General features: G+C 30.5%; 1 protein-coding gene across 4 annotated transcripts; it reads right to left on the reverse strand.

The window, feature by feature from the left end:
• Positions 1-1,868: 1,868 nt before the first annotated feature.
• CkIIbeta (casein kinase II subunit beta) lies at positions 1,869-18,897 on the reverse strand. Of its 4 annotated transcripts, none has more exons than XM_075302907.1 (7): positions 17,981-18,121; positions 17,682-17,757; positions 15,082-15,184; positions 14,817-15,008; positions 14,569-14,758; positions 14,423-14,504; positions 1,869-2,306 (listed from the first exon to the last, which is right to left on the reverse strand). In XM_075302907.1, the coding sequence occupies exons 2-7, from the start codon at positions 17,751-17,753 to the stop codon at positions 2,238-2,240; spliced, it is 708 nt and encodes a 235-aa protein (XP_075159022.1). In that variant the 5' UTR covers positions 17,754-17,757; positions 17,981-18,121; the 3' UTR covers positions 1,869-2,237. The 4 variants fall into 4 exon arrangements, with proteins under 4 accessions (XP_075159022.1, XP_075159021.1, XP_075159020.1 ...); XM_075302906.1 differs by lacking the exons at positions 1,869-2,306; positions 17,981-18,121 and adding exons at positions 5,954-6,245; positions 18,768-18,897; XM_075302905.1 differs by lacking the exon at positions 1,869-2,306 and adding an exon at positions 5,954-6,245.
• Between the last annotated feature and the right edge of the window lie 748 nt (positions 18,898-19,645).

Here is a 19,645-nt window from a genome sequence, read left to right on the forward strand (position 1 = left end):
TTTTTGGGGGAACAATTTTGGCAATGCTGATTTCCGGAATATTAAATTTCAAGGAGTGGTTTTCAATAATATGGAGATAATTTCATCGATCTAAATTGAAAAGTTATTTCATTCTATATAAAACAATGATATAAATGCAATGTAAGTTAAAGGAGAAATGAAATTTGTACAAAATTTGAACAGTCATGTCATGTACCATATAAAACTATCAATTTTATACGCAATAAACTAAAATAAAACAAGTAAGGAAAGTCTAAAGTCGGGCGGGGCCGACTATATTATACCCTGCAGCACTTTGTAGATCTAAATTTTCGATACCACATCACATCCGTCAATTGTTTTTCGGGGCTATATATAAAGGTTTGTCCCAAATACATACATTTAAATATCACTCGATCTGGACAGAATTTGATAGACTTCTACAAAATCTATAGACTCAAAATTTAAGTCGGCTAATGCACTAGGGTGGAACACAATTTTAGTAATAAAAAATATGGGAAACATTTAATTCTGAAACAATTTTAAGGAAACTTCGCAAAAGTTTATTTATGATTTATCGCTCGATATATATGTATTAGAAGTTTAGGCAAATTAGAGTCATTTTTACAACTTTTCGACCAAGCAGTGGCGATTTTACCAGGAAAATGTTTCACCATTTTTGTCGAAATCAGAAAAACATATATATGGGAGCTATATCTAAATCTGAACCGATTTAAACCAAATTTGGCACGCATAGCTACAATGCAAATTCTACTCCCTGTGCAAAATTTCAACTAAATCAGAGCTAAAAATTTGCCTCTTTGGTCATATTAATGTAAATCGGGCAAAAGCTATATATGGGAGATATATCTAAATCTGAACCGATTTCAACCAAATTTGGCACGCATAGCTACAATGCTAATTCTACTTCTTGTGGAAAATTTCAAATAAATCGGAGCAAAAAATTGGCCTCTGTGGTAGTATGAGTGTAAATCGGGCGAAAGCTATATATGGAAGCTATATCTAAATCTGAACCGATTTCAACCAAATTTTGCACGCATAGCTAGTGGTCATATGAGTTTAAATCGGGCGAACGATATATATGGGAGCTACATCTAAATCTGAACTGATTTCAATAAAATTTGGCACACTTGACTACACTACTAATTGTACTCCTAGTGCAATATTTCAACCAAATTGGGGTAAAACTCTGGCTTCTGGGACCGTATTAGTCCATATCGGGCGAAAGATATATATGGGAGCTATATCTAAATCTGAACCGATTTCAATAAAATTTGGCACACTTGACTATAGTACTAATTGTTCTTCTTGTGCAAAATTTTAAGCAAATTAGGGTAAAACTCTGGCTTCTGGGGCCATATAAGTCCATATCGGGTGAAATATATATATGGGAGCTATATCTAAATCTGAACCGATTTCTTCCAAAATCAATAGGGTTCTATTCTGAGCCAAAACACAAATTTGTGCCAAATTTGAAGTCGATTGGACTAAAACTGCGACCTAGACTTTGATTACAAAAATTTGTTCACGGACAGACGGACATGGCTATATCGACTCAGGAGCCCACCCTGAGCATTTTTGCCAAAGACACCATGTGTCTACCTCGTCTCCTTCTGGGTGTTGCAAAAATATGCACTAACTTATAATACCCTGTTCCACAGTGTATGTATCACTGTTTAGAAATTCCCACTATTACACGTAAACCACATCTCGTATTGCTTTCTTTTTAAATAAACCCAGAAGCAAAAACTTATGTTAGCTTGCCAACAATATAACGAGATGCCAATAAATTGAGTTTTATCATTTTGCTGTCATTTCTAGTTCACCATATACACCATTATGAATTTTATCAGTTATACGATGATGAATTGCTTATTATTGAAATAAATATTTATTTTTAAATTAAATTAAAAAAAAAATTATTTTTTACTATAAATATAAAGAGTATATATATATAAGTATAAAACAAGATTTATGATATATGCACATATTGCAAAACAATTATCTGTTGATATTAAGGAATAGTTGGTATCTTCCAACCTTCACATTGTACAGAAGGAAAATGACTATAATGAAAATTTAATTTTTTTAAACTTAAACTACCACAGATATTTATACAAATTATGAATACGTGTTGACGGATCCAACGATTGACGTGTAGCAAATTCCATTCGCACAAAAGTTAAGGCAATAAAAAAAGAACATCAGCGGTAGAAGTCATCCTGTTTTTTTATGTTTTAAACACGATTTGGAATAGTATCTACAGTATTCTCGGGCTCATCATCCTTCTCTTGAACACCACCTCGCTAAAGTTGTTGTTTTAATTAAAATGTTGTAATATTTTTTGGTTTGGTAATATAAGGCAAAATATGTTTTTTTTTTTGTTGTTGGCCGTTGATTATCATAAATTCAAATAATATATATTGACGTAAGTTGTAGTTATATTAGAAATAAAATAATTTTAAATCAAAGAAAAAAAAGAAAAAAAGAAAGTGGAAGAAATAAAAAGAAAATATTGTTATAGACATCAATAGCACACAAACATACATACATAATCCTACTAAAAAAATATATATACGCTGATCAGTTTAAATACATATTTTATGCAACATAAATACATACATATAAAACTGATCTATATACAGAAAAAAATACTGCCACTACCAGCAATCATTGTAGGGTGATATAAGCTTTTGATTTTTTGTGATCACTATTGTAAAATTTTCAAAAAGTAATTGATTATGATAATTTTTTAGGTTAGGTTGAGAGCGGTGTCGGTTCTTCTCAGTTTCCCCAACAAAAAGTGTGTAAATAGTTGACGTTAGAAACTACTTAGCGAATACTCTTATGGCATATCCTAAAAGAGTACTCAAGTGAGACTCTTTGTTCGAAAGTACCAGATTTTTAAAGAGACAAAATGTAATATTCAAACAATGCGACAACCCATGGAAGCTCAAGTGGAAATATATCTTTCGTTTGAAAAATATTATATAGACCCGTACGATCGCACTAAAACTGGAAATAAGTTTTATTTTTATAGTGTAAGAAGATATATTCTTTTTAGAGGCTAAAGGTTAAAGGATGCGCTAACCCAGACTCCAGTTTTGAGGCACCCTGATTTTGTAAGGCGATTTATACATCCAGTGTGTTAGCGTTTCGCTTATGATGGCGAAAATTAGCGATTCGCTTATGATGGCGAATAAGGAAATTAATGTTCCTTTGGGAAGGTAGAGTCTTTTGCGGAAGGGGCACAATTTTGAAAAATAGGATCGCCGGGTAAAGCCAAAACGTAAGACCTGATATTGTAAAGCGATACATATTGGAAGAACTGAAGCCAGCATCCTTTAAATGAGTAGACCAGAGTTTATAGACACAGTCAAATTTGCCAGATCTAAGTGCAAATTGTGGCCTTCACCATAAAGGTGGGTATTAAGTTCGAGTTTAGCCGCTAAAATCGTCATTTTTTCATGATTACTTTTCTTTAAGAAATACAAACTTTGTGAAAATTTGCTTTGGGCTATTCTTCATCAAGTTATAATAAAATTTACAACAAATATGTATAATTTTATGCCTTTTTTTACTGATTTAGTTTTCACTTTAGCGTCTAAACTCGAACTTAGTACTCACCTTAAGAGGAAAATATCAGTGACAGTTTACGTTGTGATTTCTGCTCCCTAACATATGGTTTTGCTCCACCAGAACCCCAATTGTTCTGTTTATTCGAAACTGAGCTAAGGCATTAATAGACGTTTTGCTGCTCTCTTTTGTATATCTTAATGTGTATATCATAGAAGCCGCTCCTAAAATCTGATTAGATGTGGCACAGAGTGAGTGTTTAGTATAAACACCATAATGATGCATCAAAGTTGCCATCTTTCAATAAAAAACTTGCAAATTCCGTATTACATTCCCTTAGTCTGCTCAATATAAATTCAAGGATACGAGATATCCATGACAATGTTCAAATCAAGGCAATTGAGAAGGGAGCCACCGTGGTGCAATGGTTAGCATGCCCGCCTTACATACACAAGGTCGTGGGTTCGATTCCTGCTACGACCGAACACCAAAAAATTTTTCAGCGGTGGATGCAGGATTTTAGGTCTATTTATTGACTTTTGTATCACTTTGTACGATAATAAATGAAATGAAATGAAATTATCCCACCTCAGTAATGCTGGTGACATTTCTGAGGGTTTCAAAGCTTCTCTAAGTGGTTTCACTGCAATGTGGAACGCCGTTCGGATTCGGCTATAAAAAGGAGGTCCCTTTTCATTGAGCTTAACATGGAATCAGGCAGTACTCAGTGATAAGAGAGAAGTTCACCAATGTGGTATCGCAATGGACTGAATAGTCTAGGTGAGCCTGCCACCTAACCTAACCTAAGGCATTTGAGAAAAAAACCATTGATACCCATAATCTCATTCGCCAACGACGACTTTGCTTGGTCGATTTGTCCTAAGTTCTTCATTCGTTTCGATATACCTTATACCTTTTTGTCGAGGGAGAACCTCCTTTTAACTTCGTTGGCTTAGCCCGAAACGCTGACCATTTTAGATGACCATTTTAGATTCAACAGTTGATCTGAATTGGAATTTTAAATTGCATATTTATGTTATAGGTACCTATTACGAAGAGGCCACCATGGTGCAATGCCAGTTTCGGTGACATTTTTGAATGTAGCAAAAACTTCTCAAAGGGGTTTCATTATAATCGAGAACGCCGTTCGAACTCTACTGTAAAAAGAAGTTCGGTTATCCTTAAGCTAAATATAGAATCGTGCAGCACCCATTGTTAAGGGAGAAGTTCAACACGTATGGTATCAGAATGAACGGAATATTACTTAACCTAATCTATTACGAAATTTGGATTGTGGTGGTGACAGAAGCCATTATACAATGCAATTAGATGTCAACCATTTAATTTGCATCCACAGAGTTTCCAATGGAGTCGCACAACTGAGGATACCATCATAGAAAAGCGATCAAAGTACACGGGGAAGAAATATGATCGCCTCGGTTTTAGTGACAACGTCGATTATCCCAAGTTCTTCAGGATAAGCAAATCATTGCGATATTCCTTAAACATTTTTCTCGGGGGGATAACATCCTTTTAACTTCGTTGGATTAGGCCGAAATGCTGGTCATTTAGTTGGACATAACGCTCAACCGTCGAACTGAACATAAGTGTTTTATGAATTGGAATTTAAATTGCATATCTTTGTTATAGGTACCTATTACGAAGAAACCAGCATTTCGCAATAGTTCAATTCCAGTTATAACCTTTCCTATTTCAAGGGGACGATGTAGAAGGGCATACGTCTTTCAGAAGTTGACCCATCTTAAAAGGATTACTGCGTAACAAAAAGGGAGTGCGATCAACTCGGTTTTGGCGACAACGGGTTTGGGTCGATTCATTCTAAGTTCTTCAGGATAGGCAAATCATTGCGATACTCCTTAGAACTTTTTGTCGAGGGAGAACCTCCTTTTAACTTTGTTGCTTTAGACTGAATTGCTGGCCATTTTAGTTTGACATCTATGTTATAGGTACCTATTGCAAAGTAACCAGCATGGTGCAATGATTTAATTACAGTCATGACATTTTCTATTTCAAGGGGACGATGCGGAAGGAATCCTTCCAAGGTTTTAAATTTACCTCCAGATCCAAGGTTTTAAATTTCCCAAATATTTTTTAGCCGTTGCAGGATTTATATACAAAACTAATAATATAGAGATTTTACTTTATCTGGTGATTAAAAGCTTGCATTGTGAGGTTAAAAGAAAATAAATAATAATGTGTCCACAATTCTTTCAAATATCGTTTCGATTTGAAATTGAAAATTAAAAAAAAATTAACACGTCTGATCAAATGTAGGAATGAAATCGTTCTATGAGGCTTTAGCGTGTACTGGAACGTATAAATCCACAATGGAATAAATATGTGACGGCCAATAAAATAATTGTGCAAATATTATGTACTTTTGTATTTTTTTCATAATTTTTTTTTTTATCGGACATATGGAAATGCACACAAAATTGTTTTTTTTTTTTTTTGAAAAATCTTATTATCCAATCTTACAAAATATATATATAGAAACAAATTTTAAATTGTCACTACTCTTTTCAATTTCATCTCCATAAATTTTGCATCTTTTACATGATCTCGAATTATTCTTTTTTATCAACTTCCTCTTCTTCTTCATCCGGACATGGTCTGCTAAGTATTTCCTGGCAAAGGGCTATGTAGTCCTGTAAATATATTTGTATGGGGGGAATGACGAATATGGATAATGCGTGTTGATGCGAAATGATATAGGTTTGTGGTGCATACATATATGAAAGCATGATTTATAGATGGTATGAAAGATAACATATAAAGGAGGAAGAAAGTGTTGTAAAGAAAATAGCAAAAAAAATATATATAATTATTAAAAAATGCAAATGTTGTGCAAAACAGCCTTACTATCATGATATACATTCGAGGATAATGATTAACGAACACAGCAAAAGCTGTGCTACAATACAACAGAAAAACTATTTATGCTAAAGTCAAAAAAAAAAAATAATAATAAAAAAATAGAATAGAATTGATGTGTTAGCTCGATTTGCAAACGATATGTTGCTCTTTGTCAATCCGTCTGCAGATCAAATGTTAGAACCTAATTTTAGTCATGTCCAATTTGTTAACTTCAGTAAATCCCGTTTACTACGCTCTTGAAGTCGTCGGGAAAGTAGGTGGTATCAATTTGAAATGAAGTGTAGTAATAGCGTTGCCAAAAATGGTGTGTTTTCTAATAAAGACCGATTTTCTAATGTGACCACGGTTGTCACTCAAGCCAAAAATAGTGTACCAAAATTTCTTATCCTTATAAAATTTTGTTTCTACAGAAAATTTTGTTTCAAAAAAATGTCAAAATTTTGTTTCTATAGAAAATTTTGTCAAAATTTTGTTTCCATAGACAATTTTGTTTCTATAGAAAATTTTGTCAAAATTTTGTTTCTATAGAAAATTTTGTCAAAATTTTGTTTCTATAAAAAATTTTGTTTCTATAGAAAATTTTGTTTCTATAGAAAATTTTGTAAATTTTTTTCTATAGAAAATTTTATCATTTCTATAGAAATTTTTCGTTACAAATTTATTTCTATAGAAAATATTATCAAAATGTTATTTCTATAGAAAATTTGTGAAGTTGGAGAGGAATATTTTATTTTTATTTATAATCAACCAAAACGTCAGGAATTCTACCAATCTACCAAACAGTAAAAAATCTACCATTTTTAGTAGAATTCTACCGACTGTGACAACCGTGAATGTGACTTCTTGAAGGCTCTTACGGCCACAATTTTCATCCGATTCACATATAATTTTATTCGCCGTGCTGACACGGTCCCACATATAAATGTGCCGCATATTATTCGTATCAGTCCATATTCTCGCATATTGCCCGTTTTGATTTCTTGAGTATATAAACGCCGCAATTTTTATCCGGTTTGCCTAAGATTTCATTTATATCGCCCAAAATTTGATATGGTCCCATATGGTGTATATGGGTCTTCCGATTTGATTTCTTGATGTCAAATGTCGTCTAATTCGACTGATAATACGACATGATTTTTGACTGATTTTTTTGAATGTTTGGAAAGATTTCTCCAGAACTCAAACTAATTTCCCAATATTTATTGTGCAAAGGGCGCTCGTAGAACAAATAATGTCCTTGCTGATGTTTTTCTTCCACCGACGAAAAGAACCATAGAAATTGCGAAATTCTGATGGTGATGGTGAACAAATGGTAAGAGTAGGCCTCAAAGACGATAACAATTGTAGATGGTATCTGGACCCGGAAGTTACGGAATACTTGTACCACTTCTTATTTTATTTATTTATTTTATTCATTCACATACTACAAGATATACAAAACTTCCTGTGCCAGTATACAGCTTTATCCTTTAGAAGAAACAAGATACTGTGGGAGTGTAGCATTTATCCGACCGCGTGGAAAATGGCTGGATTTGTTCCGATTCCAAAACATAATGCTGCATGTGGTTGTGAAGACTTAAGGCCTACGATACTTCCTACATTGTGTAAAGTATGTGATTACTTGATTAAGGACCAAATTCTCATACGGTTTAGTCAGAGGATCTGTACGACATATATGCATTTACAAGTGACAGATTCTGTTCTGCGATAACTTCTAGTAGAATAAGTGGTCTCGTTTCAATCGATTTGACAAAGTATGTAGTTCCATTTGTTTCAATACAGTAATCAAGAAGAATGGACGGTCGAAATTTGTAGATATGAAAATTATCTTTAACTTTGTAAACCATAACCACAAAAATGTGAAAATATGGGCAAAATCTACGCGGGAAATGATATTTATGAGGATTATATCAATGTCCGGGATTGAATTTTATGACATTTAAGCATCATACGGATATCACAAAAATTGAAATTGTTTAAGTACTAAAATACAAAACTTAATAATGATATATCATGATAGTAAAGCAGTCTCTTATAGATTTTCTTATAAACTAATGTATACATATATACATACATCATATTGTTTTCAGACACCAAGTACCACAACATTTACAAGTCATAATGTGATGATCTATACATGGGGATTGTTTGACATTAGTTTTATTTTATTATTATTGGACAATTCAAATTATTCATGCTTAATCTTAAAATTTATTCCACAAGAAAGGCCATTTTTCCACAAGAAAGGCCATTTTGTCAACATTTTATTTCAATAGAAAATTTTCTCAAATTTTTATTTCTATAGAAAATTTTGTCAAAATTTTATTTCTATAGAAAATTTTGTCAACATTTTATTTCTATAGAAAAATTTTGTCAAAATTTTATTTCTATAGAAAATTTTGTCAACATTTTATTTCTATAGAAAAATTTTGTCAAAATTTTATTTCTATAGAAAATTTTGTCAAAATTTTATTTTATTTCCATAGAAACTTTTGTCAAAATTTTATTTCTATAGAAAAATTTGTCAAAATTTTATTTCTATAGAAAATTTTGTCAAAATTTTATTTCTATAGAAAATTTTGTCAAAATTTTATTTCTATAGAAAATTTTGTCAAAATTTTATTTCTATAGAAAATTTTGTCAAATTTTTATTTCTATAGAAAATTTTGTCAAAATTTTATTTCTACAGAAAATTTTGTCAACAGTTTATTTCTATAGAAAATTTTGTCAAAATTTTATTTCTATAGAAAATTTTGTCAAAATTTTATTTCTATAGAAAATTTAGTCAAATTTTTATTTCTATAGAAAATTTTGTCAAAATTTTATTTCTATAGAAAATTTTGTCAATATTTTATTTCTATAGAAAATTTTGTCAAAATTTTATTTCTATAGAAAATTTTGTCAAAATTTTATTTCTATAGAAAATTTTGCCAAAATTTTATTTCTATAGAAAATTTTGTCAAATTTTTATTTCTATAGAAGATTTTGTTAAAATTTTATTTCTATAGAAAATGTTGTCAAAATTTTATTTCTATAGAAAATTTTGTCAAAATTTTATTTCTATAGAAAATTTTGTCAAAATTTTATTTCTATAGAAAATTTTGTCGAAATTGTATTTCTACAGAAAATTTTGTCAAAATTTTATTTCTATAGAAAATTTTGTCAAAATTTTATTTCTATAGAAAATTTTGTCAAAATTTTATTTCTATAGAAAATTTTGTCAAAATTTTATTTCTATAGAAAATTTTGTCAAAATTTTATTTCTATAGAAAATTTTGTCAAAATTTTATTTCTATAGAAAATTTTGTCAAAATTTTATTTCTATAGAAAATTTTGTCAAAATTTTATTTCTATAGAAAATTTTGTCAAAATTTTATTTCTATAGAAAATTTTCTCAAATTTTTATTTCTATAGAAAATTTTGTAAAAATTTTATTTCTATAGAAAATTTTGTCAAAATTTTATTTCTATAGAAAATTTTGTCAAAATTTTATTTCTATAGAAAATTTTGTCAAAATTTTATTTCTATAGAAAATTTTGTCAAAATTTTATTTCTATAGAAAATTTTGTCAAAATCTACCGAGACAGCAACAAGACTTCTGATAGAAGAAAAACTTTCAAACATTTTCTACTACTTGCCTACATTTAGGCTTTTCTGAAACAAACAAACTAGGAAAAGCTATTTTATAAAATTAAAATCAATCTATTTAAATTAAGACTCGTATTTAGTTATATATCTCAAATTAAGGCAAACAGAATGGTTGCATATCGTTTTTTAATAGCCTTTAGAAATCTTGGAGGGTTGGAATAAACTAAATACTTTAATACTAGAAAAATCTCCCAAAATAGCAGAAAGCCCGCTAAGAAGTTGAAAGCAGTCACGGTTTGCTGAAATAGAAGACTTTGTCTGCTATTTTATAAACTCGACTACCATTAATAATTTTTTAGTTTGACACAAGCTTTTTTCAAAGCTTTATTGGTTGCAATGATCTGACGTATTTCTGTGATAAATTACGATCAGGTACGCCTTCTGGGAGAATCCTGATCATTCCACAACAACAAATATAGTATTTCCCCTTAGTCGATGAACGTTTCATGAACTGTCTTATCATAAAATCAAGGGGCAGGCAACATCATAGAGTTAAAAAAAGGTTTTATAAGATTTTTATTGAGGAAACTGAATTTAAAACGGAAAGTTATTATTAAATTATCTTCAAAAATTGAAGGAAACCTTAAACATTTCCGACCTAGACCTCGGTCGATGATATCATTTGTGTATATGACGATTTTGCAGCGTATACAATCAAAGATTCAGTAACAGATAGATTATAAAGTGTAGATGTTTGGTAAAAGGTATCGAAGATTTGCACAATTTCGCCACAATAATAGTACGGTGCAAACTTCTCAAAGTGGATATTAGAGCTCGACCGAACAATTGGCATAGGTCAAAAATCGATTATCGGACTTCGGCGTCAAGAGGCCGCTTAAACGAAACCGCAGCTTTATTATAATTCATTGTTCCATTCAAAACACCACCCACTACAAATAAGGCAAAAAGATGGGATGGGAGCCACCGTGGTGCAATGGTTAGCATGACCGCCTTGCATACACAAGGTCGTGGGTTCGATTCCTGCTACGACCAAACACCAAAAAAATGTTCAGCGGTGGATTATCCCACCTCAGTAAGACTGGTGACATTTCTGAGGGTTTCAAAGCTTCTCTAAGTGGTTTCACTGTAATGTGCAATGCCGTTCGAGCTCGGCTATAAAAAGGAGGTCCCTTGTCATTAAGCTTAACATGGAATCGGGCAGCACTCAGTGATAAGAGAGAATTTCACCAATGGACTGAATAGTCTAAGTGAGCCTTAGACTATTGAATAGTCTAAGTGAGCCTGATACATCGAGCTGTCACCTAACCTAACCTAAGGCAAAAAGATCAATGTCCTTCATATGGGAAAAACATGGCATGTCCAATACCATTGAGAATAGAAGGAAAAGAGAATGAAATGGATGCATATATTATGGAGCCAACTATGCTACATAATGGTACTATATTTGAATATTGGAAGAGTTCTCCTTTTCAACAATTAAGAGAAGCGCTTCACCGAAATTGTGGTCAGCGAACAATTGTAAGTTCTAAAGGAATATTATAAGACTGGACTGCATTACCTTTAATTCTTGTGTTTTATGCATTCGTTCAAAAAAATATATATATGCTAATATTTAGATAAAAATAATCCAAATTACTCTTAAAAATTTTTGGAAAATATTCGGCTTCGGCCTATTATTGCCGAAGATCTGCTTCAGCCAAAATAAATCTAGCTCGACCGAAGTGGGGTTTTTTTGACCGAAGCCGATGTTCGGCAAAAAAAAGCAATAATCGGTCGAAGCCGATTATTTTCCTCAAATTTGTAATTAAAGAAATTTAGTGTTTTTAGTTCAATATTAGCATAATTTGTTAAACAAAGGCATAAAAACAACAATAAAAGGCAATACAGTCCATGTCTTTTAATATTCTTCTACTATTCAAAATTCATTAGTTTAATATTATAATGACAAAAATATTTTTTTTATAATTTTTTACGTTTTATTTGTACTGGGTGATTTGACTGAGACATATTCAACAGTGGGACACTTCAATATGAAATAAATTATTCAAAAAGCTTCGACTTCGGTTAATCGGCCTCTTCACGCCGAAGGCCGATTCGTGGCCGATTATCGATTTTTGGTAGAATTCCCAAGCCAATGCTTCGGTCGAGCTCTAATGGATACACACAGTCGCCTAAATTCTGTCGACTTATGAAAGGTTACTTTTAATATGATAATATAGCAAATGTCTCACGAAAATTGTCCACTTTTCAGAGGTTTCCGCTTTTCTCCGCGTCTAAATTTAAGAGATTTCCGTTTATAGACATTAAGTACATTTCTGATTAGAATGCAATTAAAATTCTATGATTTTTTCGTTTTTAATTTGTTTCAAATTATATATTTCGTAAATAAGCACATTACTCTATTTTTTCGTTTTATATAATTAAATTAATTAAACATTTATAAATCACTAAGTATTGTTAATGTTATTATATATTTTTCTTTCTTTTTATTTTTTCTTTTTTATTTTAATATTAATATTCCTGTTTATTATCTTTATCGCTCAAACTAAAAAGAAATCCCTCTTAATATTTATGTGAAAATCAAATTGAAAACAAAAGAATGTTTATTATTAAACTAAATAATAAGGCTTGATGAAATAATGCAAATATTGAAAGAAAAATAAAAAACCATCAAATACGACTGTCATTTGGTTTTCGCTTATTGTTTTTTTAGTCTAAATATAGCATAGATTTACTCACTTGAATTCGTTTTCGAAACAAAACCAAATTTTGTTTTTCTTTTTAATTTGGAAGAGAAGTGAAAACCAGAATTACAGTCATTTAGTTTCATTTTTAAATACTAAAGTTTTAAAACCATTAAAAAAAGAAGAACAAAGGTTATTAGCTTATACATTTGGATATTCTTCAATGATATTGTTTTTTTTTTTGTGCATCATTAATGAATGGTTTGGGTACATACATAAGTAGTATTTTATTGTACACAAGCTTTATATGTATATATTGTGCCTTAATATTTGTTTTTTTAAACTATTAAATACAACATATAGACAGAGAAAACTACTACTGCCAAGATTATTTTGTAGCAGAGATAGGAATATATATATGGTGAAATATTGAAAAAAAAATATAAGAAAATACATATATGGAATTAGCTGGTTTGATTCCTAAGCTTGGTTAATTTACAATAAAATGTGTGTTTAAGATGTTGGTGGCGGTGGTTGTGGTGGTGGTATATATGATGATGATGCAGCAAAAGTTCCTTGGGGTTTTGATGATGAAGATTATGCTAATGTTGAATTCCTTGGCGTTCTGATTGTAGGATGAAGTAGTATAGAATTTTGGTAGTATATTTGTGACATACACACACTCAATGTTTTGTTTTGCACATGCCCAAATATATAAAATATACCCCATAATGTACCAAAATATATCTCTATGGGGTCTTTAATTAACAAATCTGGTTAACAAATTTGATGGATTTTGGAAAACAAAAACATTGACAAAAATAATACAAGTATAAATATAAACGAAGATTTTGTAGTTGCTGTGAATGATGATGGATGGTGGTTATTTGGATTGTTTTTTTTTTTAATTTACTTTTCTGGTTTAAATGAAAATTCGTTGCTTGTGTATATAATAAATGATTTTTTGTTTTGTTTTTATTTAGATCGTCTAGATTTCATTTATATTCTGAGACATCCTTTCACTATTTGTTTGTTTGTTTTGGTGGTAGATGTTAATTCCATCTATTATTATTCTCATTATTTTGTAAAATTCAGATGTGTTGGAGCATGACGGCATGTAGACAATAATGATTGGTTGGTATGCTAAATCAAATATGTAAAAATCTCCTCGTTTCATAATTAAATATAACTAACAATGCTTTTGTTTCGATTGGTTGGTAAAAAAGATGACGTATTTTTCTTTGCTTCCTTGCTTTACTATTTGATCTCTTTCTGAGGGGTAATAGGATAGTATTCTTCAATACAAAAAATCCTCTTAATTTCAAGTGTATTGTTACTGTGTTCTCAATTAGAATTGTTTCTCTAGTTATTCTTGTGTGCTTTTTTTTATTAATTTTTCTGTTTTTATTTAAATTTTCCATATATTTTTTTTTAAATATAATTTGTAATATTTTAAATGCAGTGTTGAAGTGTGCGGTGAACATTTTTTTGTTTATAAAATAGAGGAAGATGTATATAGAGCAGTGTTTTGTTTTGTTTCAAAAACACATTTAAAATTAAATAAACATATGTGGGAGGAAAGGAAAAAGGAAACGATATATATGAATTTAATAAATGTTTTAATACATTTAAAATAAATTTCATTTTAAATTTACCGCTCGTAGTGGCATTTTAAAGTTGGCTGCTGCCTGCAGCTGTATTTGATAAGCTAAGCTGTGAATTTTGAAGCCATAAAGTCTGAAAATAAAAACATAAAGTTAAAAAAAAATATATTGAATAACTCAACAATTATAAAGCATACCTTGGAACAAATTGATTAGTTGGCCTTTTAGGACGATATTCTGGATGCACCATAAATAACATGTGTGGAAAACCAGTACCAAAATAAGCACCATCCGTATGATGGTGGCGCGATGATTTTGGTGTATAGACATCAATACATTTTGGGCAATATACTTTAACCATTGCCTCGCCAGGAATATCCGACAAACCTACAATTATATATTTCAAAATTTTGTATATTAATTGACTCGACATAATTATACCCACCCAATGGTAACATAGGTTGACTTTCGCAATAAACTCGGGGACAATGTCCGAAATCACCGGTTTGATATTTTTCAATCATTTGTGCAATCCCACGATTTGTTAAGATATAGCGTGCATGTATCAAACCATATAGCATCTCGGCAGCCTGTTCGGTCATATCCGACTGTAAAGGATTATCTTCGAGTTCATCCTCTGTAATATAAATAATATTCATATAGTTTCCATAAAAAAATATCCAAGTAACGGATGTTAAGCGAATACATACCTGGTTCTAAATCAAGAATCATATCAAGGGCTTGTCTATAATTTGGTACTTGTTCATTTAAGCCAGTTAAATTGAATTTGTCTTGTATGTAATCTTCATCAACCTGTAATGAGATATATAGAGAAATCTCAGAGACACACAACCAAAATTTTTAAATTTCTAGTCAAAATTTAATTTGAGTATTTTGTTTGTATTAAATTTTTTGTAATTGAATTTAATTTTTATTGTGAAATAACTAAATAATATGTTCAATAAACGCTATCGAATATCTTTTATGTATTAATGATCGAAATTAACCAATACATACATGACCTTAGTTTAGACATATTTTTCAATAATTTGTGGCATTTTTATAGGTAAGTGGGTGCCGCGTGAGCTCAATTTTGACTAAATTGATATGATTGTTAGGTGTATTTTTATGAAATGATTAAAAGTAATAACTCATATTTGCATCTAATTTTCAAGAGATTACTGGCAAGCTTCAAGAGTCTGTATGCTGGGATGCGAATGGAATAGTCTCTAACAATTCAAATTCAGAGACGTTATTGGACCGTCTAAAGAGCGGAATTATCGAATAACAACCGCGTTTGGAGAGAAAGTTTTGGACAACCAAAAGCGCATCTACAGTTTTAATCCTTTTCTGAAAACTCATAAGAATACTCGTTGAAATAGAGAGCAACCGAGCAACATTTTGAAGCGATGGTTAGGAATCCGCACAACAAAATGGTATCAAAAACTTAGAGTGTCTCTATAATCAGTGTATGCTTTTTTTATTTTGACTTATGGTGACTTAATTAAGGGTATTGTTCCCATATTTATCATAATCGCTTGTTATTCTGAGCACTAGGGTCCACATTTTTTTATTTTTCCACAACAAATAAGTGGTGCAAAGCATACATGAACGAATATTCGGGTTTTAAAATAAAAACTGCAATCTCCTAGAAAGTCATGGATTCAGATACGATGTCTGACAAAATATTAAACAAATATACATTCGTAAGACAGATAGATCTGACATGATCAACTTTTCTAACTCTACACAATTAGTGATTTTTGATAAATTTGGCCAAATTTTACTTGTTCGTTTGAAAATTTTTACTTGCTTTTATATTCTTGAAACATGGAATTATCTGTTTAGGACCTTCATACTGACAATCGGTTTTCTTGCTGTACCAATTTTACGTATATTATTCTCAAATTTTATTAAAATATTGTGTGCTAGTATATGTTAATAGTTAGTTTTAAGCCAATTTTACCTGAATTGTACTAATTTCTATCAACATGTTGTTTTATAGGGCGTTGGTTGATTAAATAAATGAATAATTAAAAATAATATAGATATGGCACTAGGTAGTGGTTATACAAGTTGTCAATTTTTTGATAAATCGCACAAAAGTTCAAACTAGAGAATAATAAAGTAAAGGTTTTACTTAATTTTTTTGCGAAATAAAAGTTTAATATGAAAAGAATGACCACCTACAAAAATACATCTTTACATAGACATATTTTATTTAGGGGATTGAGGATAATCTTGTTTTATACGAGTTTTTCAAATTATTTTAAAGGCAAGATTTCATAAAAATCGAAGGAACTTTGAAAATTATAAATTGTTTATTATTTATTTAACTATTTCAACAACCATAGCCCTTAGACCATAAGCACAATATGTTCATAGTTCGTAGTGCAATTCATGAAAATCGCAATAAAACTAATCACTAACGTTTTTTTGTAAATTAGTAATACATTTTGGATTATGACAATTTCCTATTAGTTGATTGAGCAACCATTTTATTACAATTCTCAAAAAATGCAATAAAAAATTAATACATCATATAATGGATATAGAGGACAGGGCATAGATTCTGCATAGATCGCTAAAAAATTATTAAAAATATTTTCGTAGGCCAATAGCCTCCAGTTTCTAGTGCCCGTATAAATAAGTTTATTTGTTGTAATTATAATAAATTAATATATAATAAATAAAATAAAATAATAAATATTTGATACTGGGCAGAAAAAATAATTGTAATATTTTTCTTTCCTCAATACGTTTTCAGACCATTGGTGTGTAACTATCATGACAATACCGCATATAGGCGAAGATAAACAAACAATTGCCCGATGGTACCCCCTAGAGTTTTCCTTTGAACAAATTTCAGAATTGGTATAATAGGTATATCCCATAAAATTGAGGTCTCTTTAAGTAAAAAAAAACTTCAATCATAATTTAATGGATCGCAGCTAATGAATCAATCAATAGGGTGTGCCCAGCATACAATTTGTCCGTAAGAAATTCATATCTAAATACTGGTAGATGGCTAATATTAGTCACATTATAAAGCGCGCATAAAAACACATTTGCACCATCATTGTGTTCATATACTCGAGGAGAGCGCAAAGGTGTATTAGCATTTCGCAGGATTGACTATAAACAATATAAACTATATATCGATTAAGATGATTAGATAACAAATTACTACTAAACATTACAAATTAAATTCCATTGACCATCTTTGTCAAAGGACATTGCGGAAATGCAATAATGCAAACAGAAAATTTATTGCAAAGCCGCTCTTCACTCCCATTGCACACAAACTTACCTCACAAAAAAATTCATTACCCCTCAGACCGCAAAACCAAGTAACCCAAGATACTTCTTCAGAGCTGCTCATTTTTCTGTAAAAAAAAACCGGAAAAATAATTTAGTAAATAAAACATTTGGACAGTTCACTGCACTAATCGAATACATAAGTTGTATTTAAAAATGTATTGGCTTGTTATTTCTTCACAATTCAGCCAGTCCATACGAATCAATTAAGAGAAAATTTATTTTTTGGCCAAATGCGAGAAAGGCACAACAAGCAAGCACTTTGGGGAAAATATTTTAACGAGTAATTACTTTTATGTTATTAAACCAAAAAGAAAGTTGAACAAAACGAATTATCGAATTAGATTAGCACAACTATCACCCACGATATATTTTTGTTTTATTGGTAAAATTTCTGCGAGAAATTACCATGCACCTTCTTCATTACTTTTTGTGGTAAAAGGGAAATTTTCTTATATGCCTTCTACTGTTTTATTTCAAGGCAGATATCAAAGTCAAGTTTAAAGAATTGACGGCGACATCTTTATTGAATCGGCGTAATCAATCAATACTATTTTTTCAGCTTGAGAAAATTTTTATAGAATAGAATAAGTTTTACTGTTCGTGAAATCATATAGAAAGTTATTAAATGTGCTTACTACTTAAAGCACTTTCTAACTTTATTTCAAATGTTTGCATTAATTCTTTTTTGTAACAATTGACTTTGTCCATATTTAAACTACGCCGGCAGAAAAAAATAACAAGCCTTGGTTTTTTTGACACCGACAAGTTTCCTCTTATTCCTTTTTGTTGTCGTTTATTGCCTTTTACATTTTGATGTACAATTTCAATGTTGGCAACTATAGTATTGTATCGTTTACTCCTATTGTTTTTGGTGTACACGGCAATTTTTCTTATTGTCGTTGTATCTCTTTTTAACTTTTTTATATTTTTGGTCTGGTCTTTAATAACTTTTTATAGGATTGGTTTTCTTTTAGATTTTTATTTATTTTCACACACTTTCACTAAAATACCGGTTATTTTGTCCAATTTTGCTCTTTAATTTAATTACAACGGCAGAGAATCCGGCAAAACTTACCTATTGAAAACCACACGACCACGTTAAGAACGGTGAATGAGCTGTAACAAGAGTACAAAGTCGGGGAATATTGCAGAACGACAGCTTGGGAAATATGTTCAGTTCAAAGTCGATACGGTGAATATTGGGCTCACATGGAATGACTTGTTTGAGAAATTCTGACTTAATTTGCCTATACGAAGCTTTCTATTAAAAATATTGTATATATACTCGGAATAATCTAAAATTTATTTTTTAATTTGAGTATGTAGACAAAAAATTAAAATTTTGACATACTTCGTACAACAGAGTCTTTCTGATAAATGCATTTGAAATCAAAGAAATTTAGGAATGAGGTTCTTAACCATTTATTGTTTCCGTATTACTGACATTTCTTTTAATATATATGATTTTTTATTTAAGGTTGTTAGTCAATGCAGTATTTTCATTTCAAGATAAAATAGCTTCATTCGCGTACCCAATAACTTTTGATAATTATATAAAATTTTTGCTGGAAGTCGTTTTTTACACACAAAAAAGCCAAAAAGAGAGAGTCAGAGGGATTAAATTTGGCATTTGATAAATTGAACATTTGCAAGTATGATTTGTTTCCAGGAAAAACATGCAAGGGGCAGCGCGTAATAGTCAGCTGTTTGTATTCATAGACAAATTATATATGCAATATATTTCCTAATGTCAAATAAAATGTTGAGAAAATGAATGAAATGCAAAATTTAGTAAAAAATATGAAAATGTTATTGTTTTTATAAAAACCATTCTTAGAGCCAATTTCTTAATGCCATAATATTTATTGTATCGATAAAACAGTTTTAACTTGAAAAATACGCAAACAAACCTAATGTTTAGAAAAAAATGTTTTCAATGTGATCGTCCCATAA

Source organism: Haematobia irritans, chromosome 3 (genome assembly GCF_050003625.1).
Source record: "Haematobia irritans isolate KBUSLIRL chromosome 3, ASM5000362v1, whole genome shotgun sequence".
NCBI lineage: Eukaryota > Metazoa > Arthropoda > Insecta > Diptera > Muscidae > Haematobia > Haematobia irritans.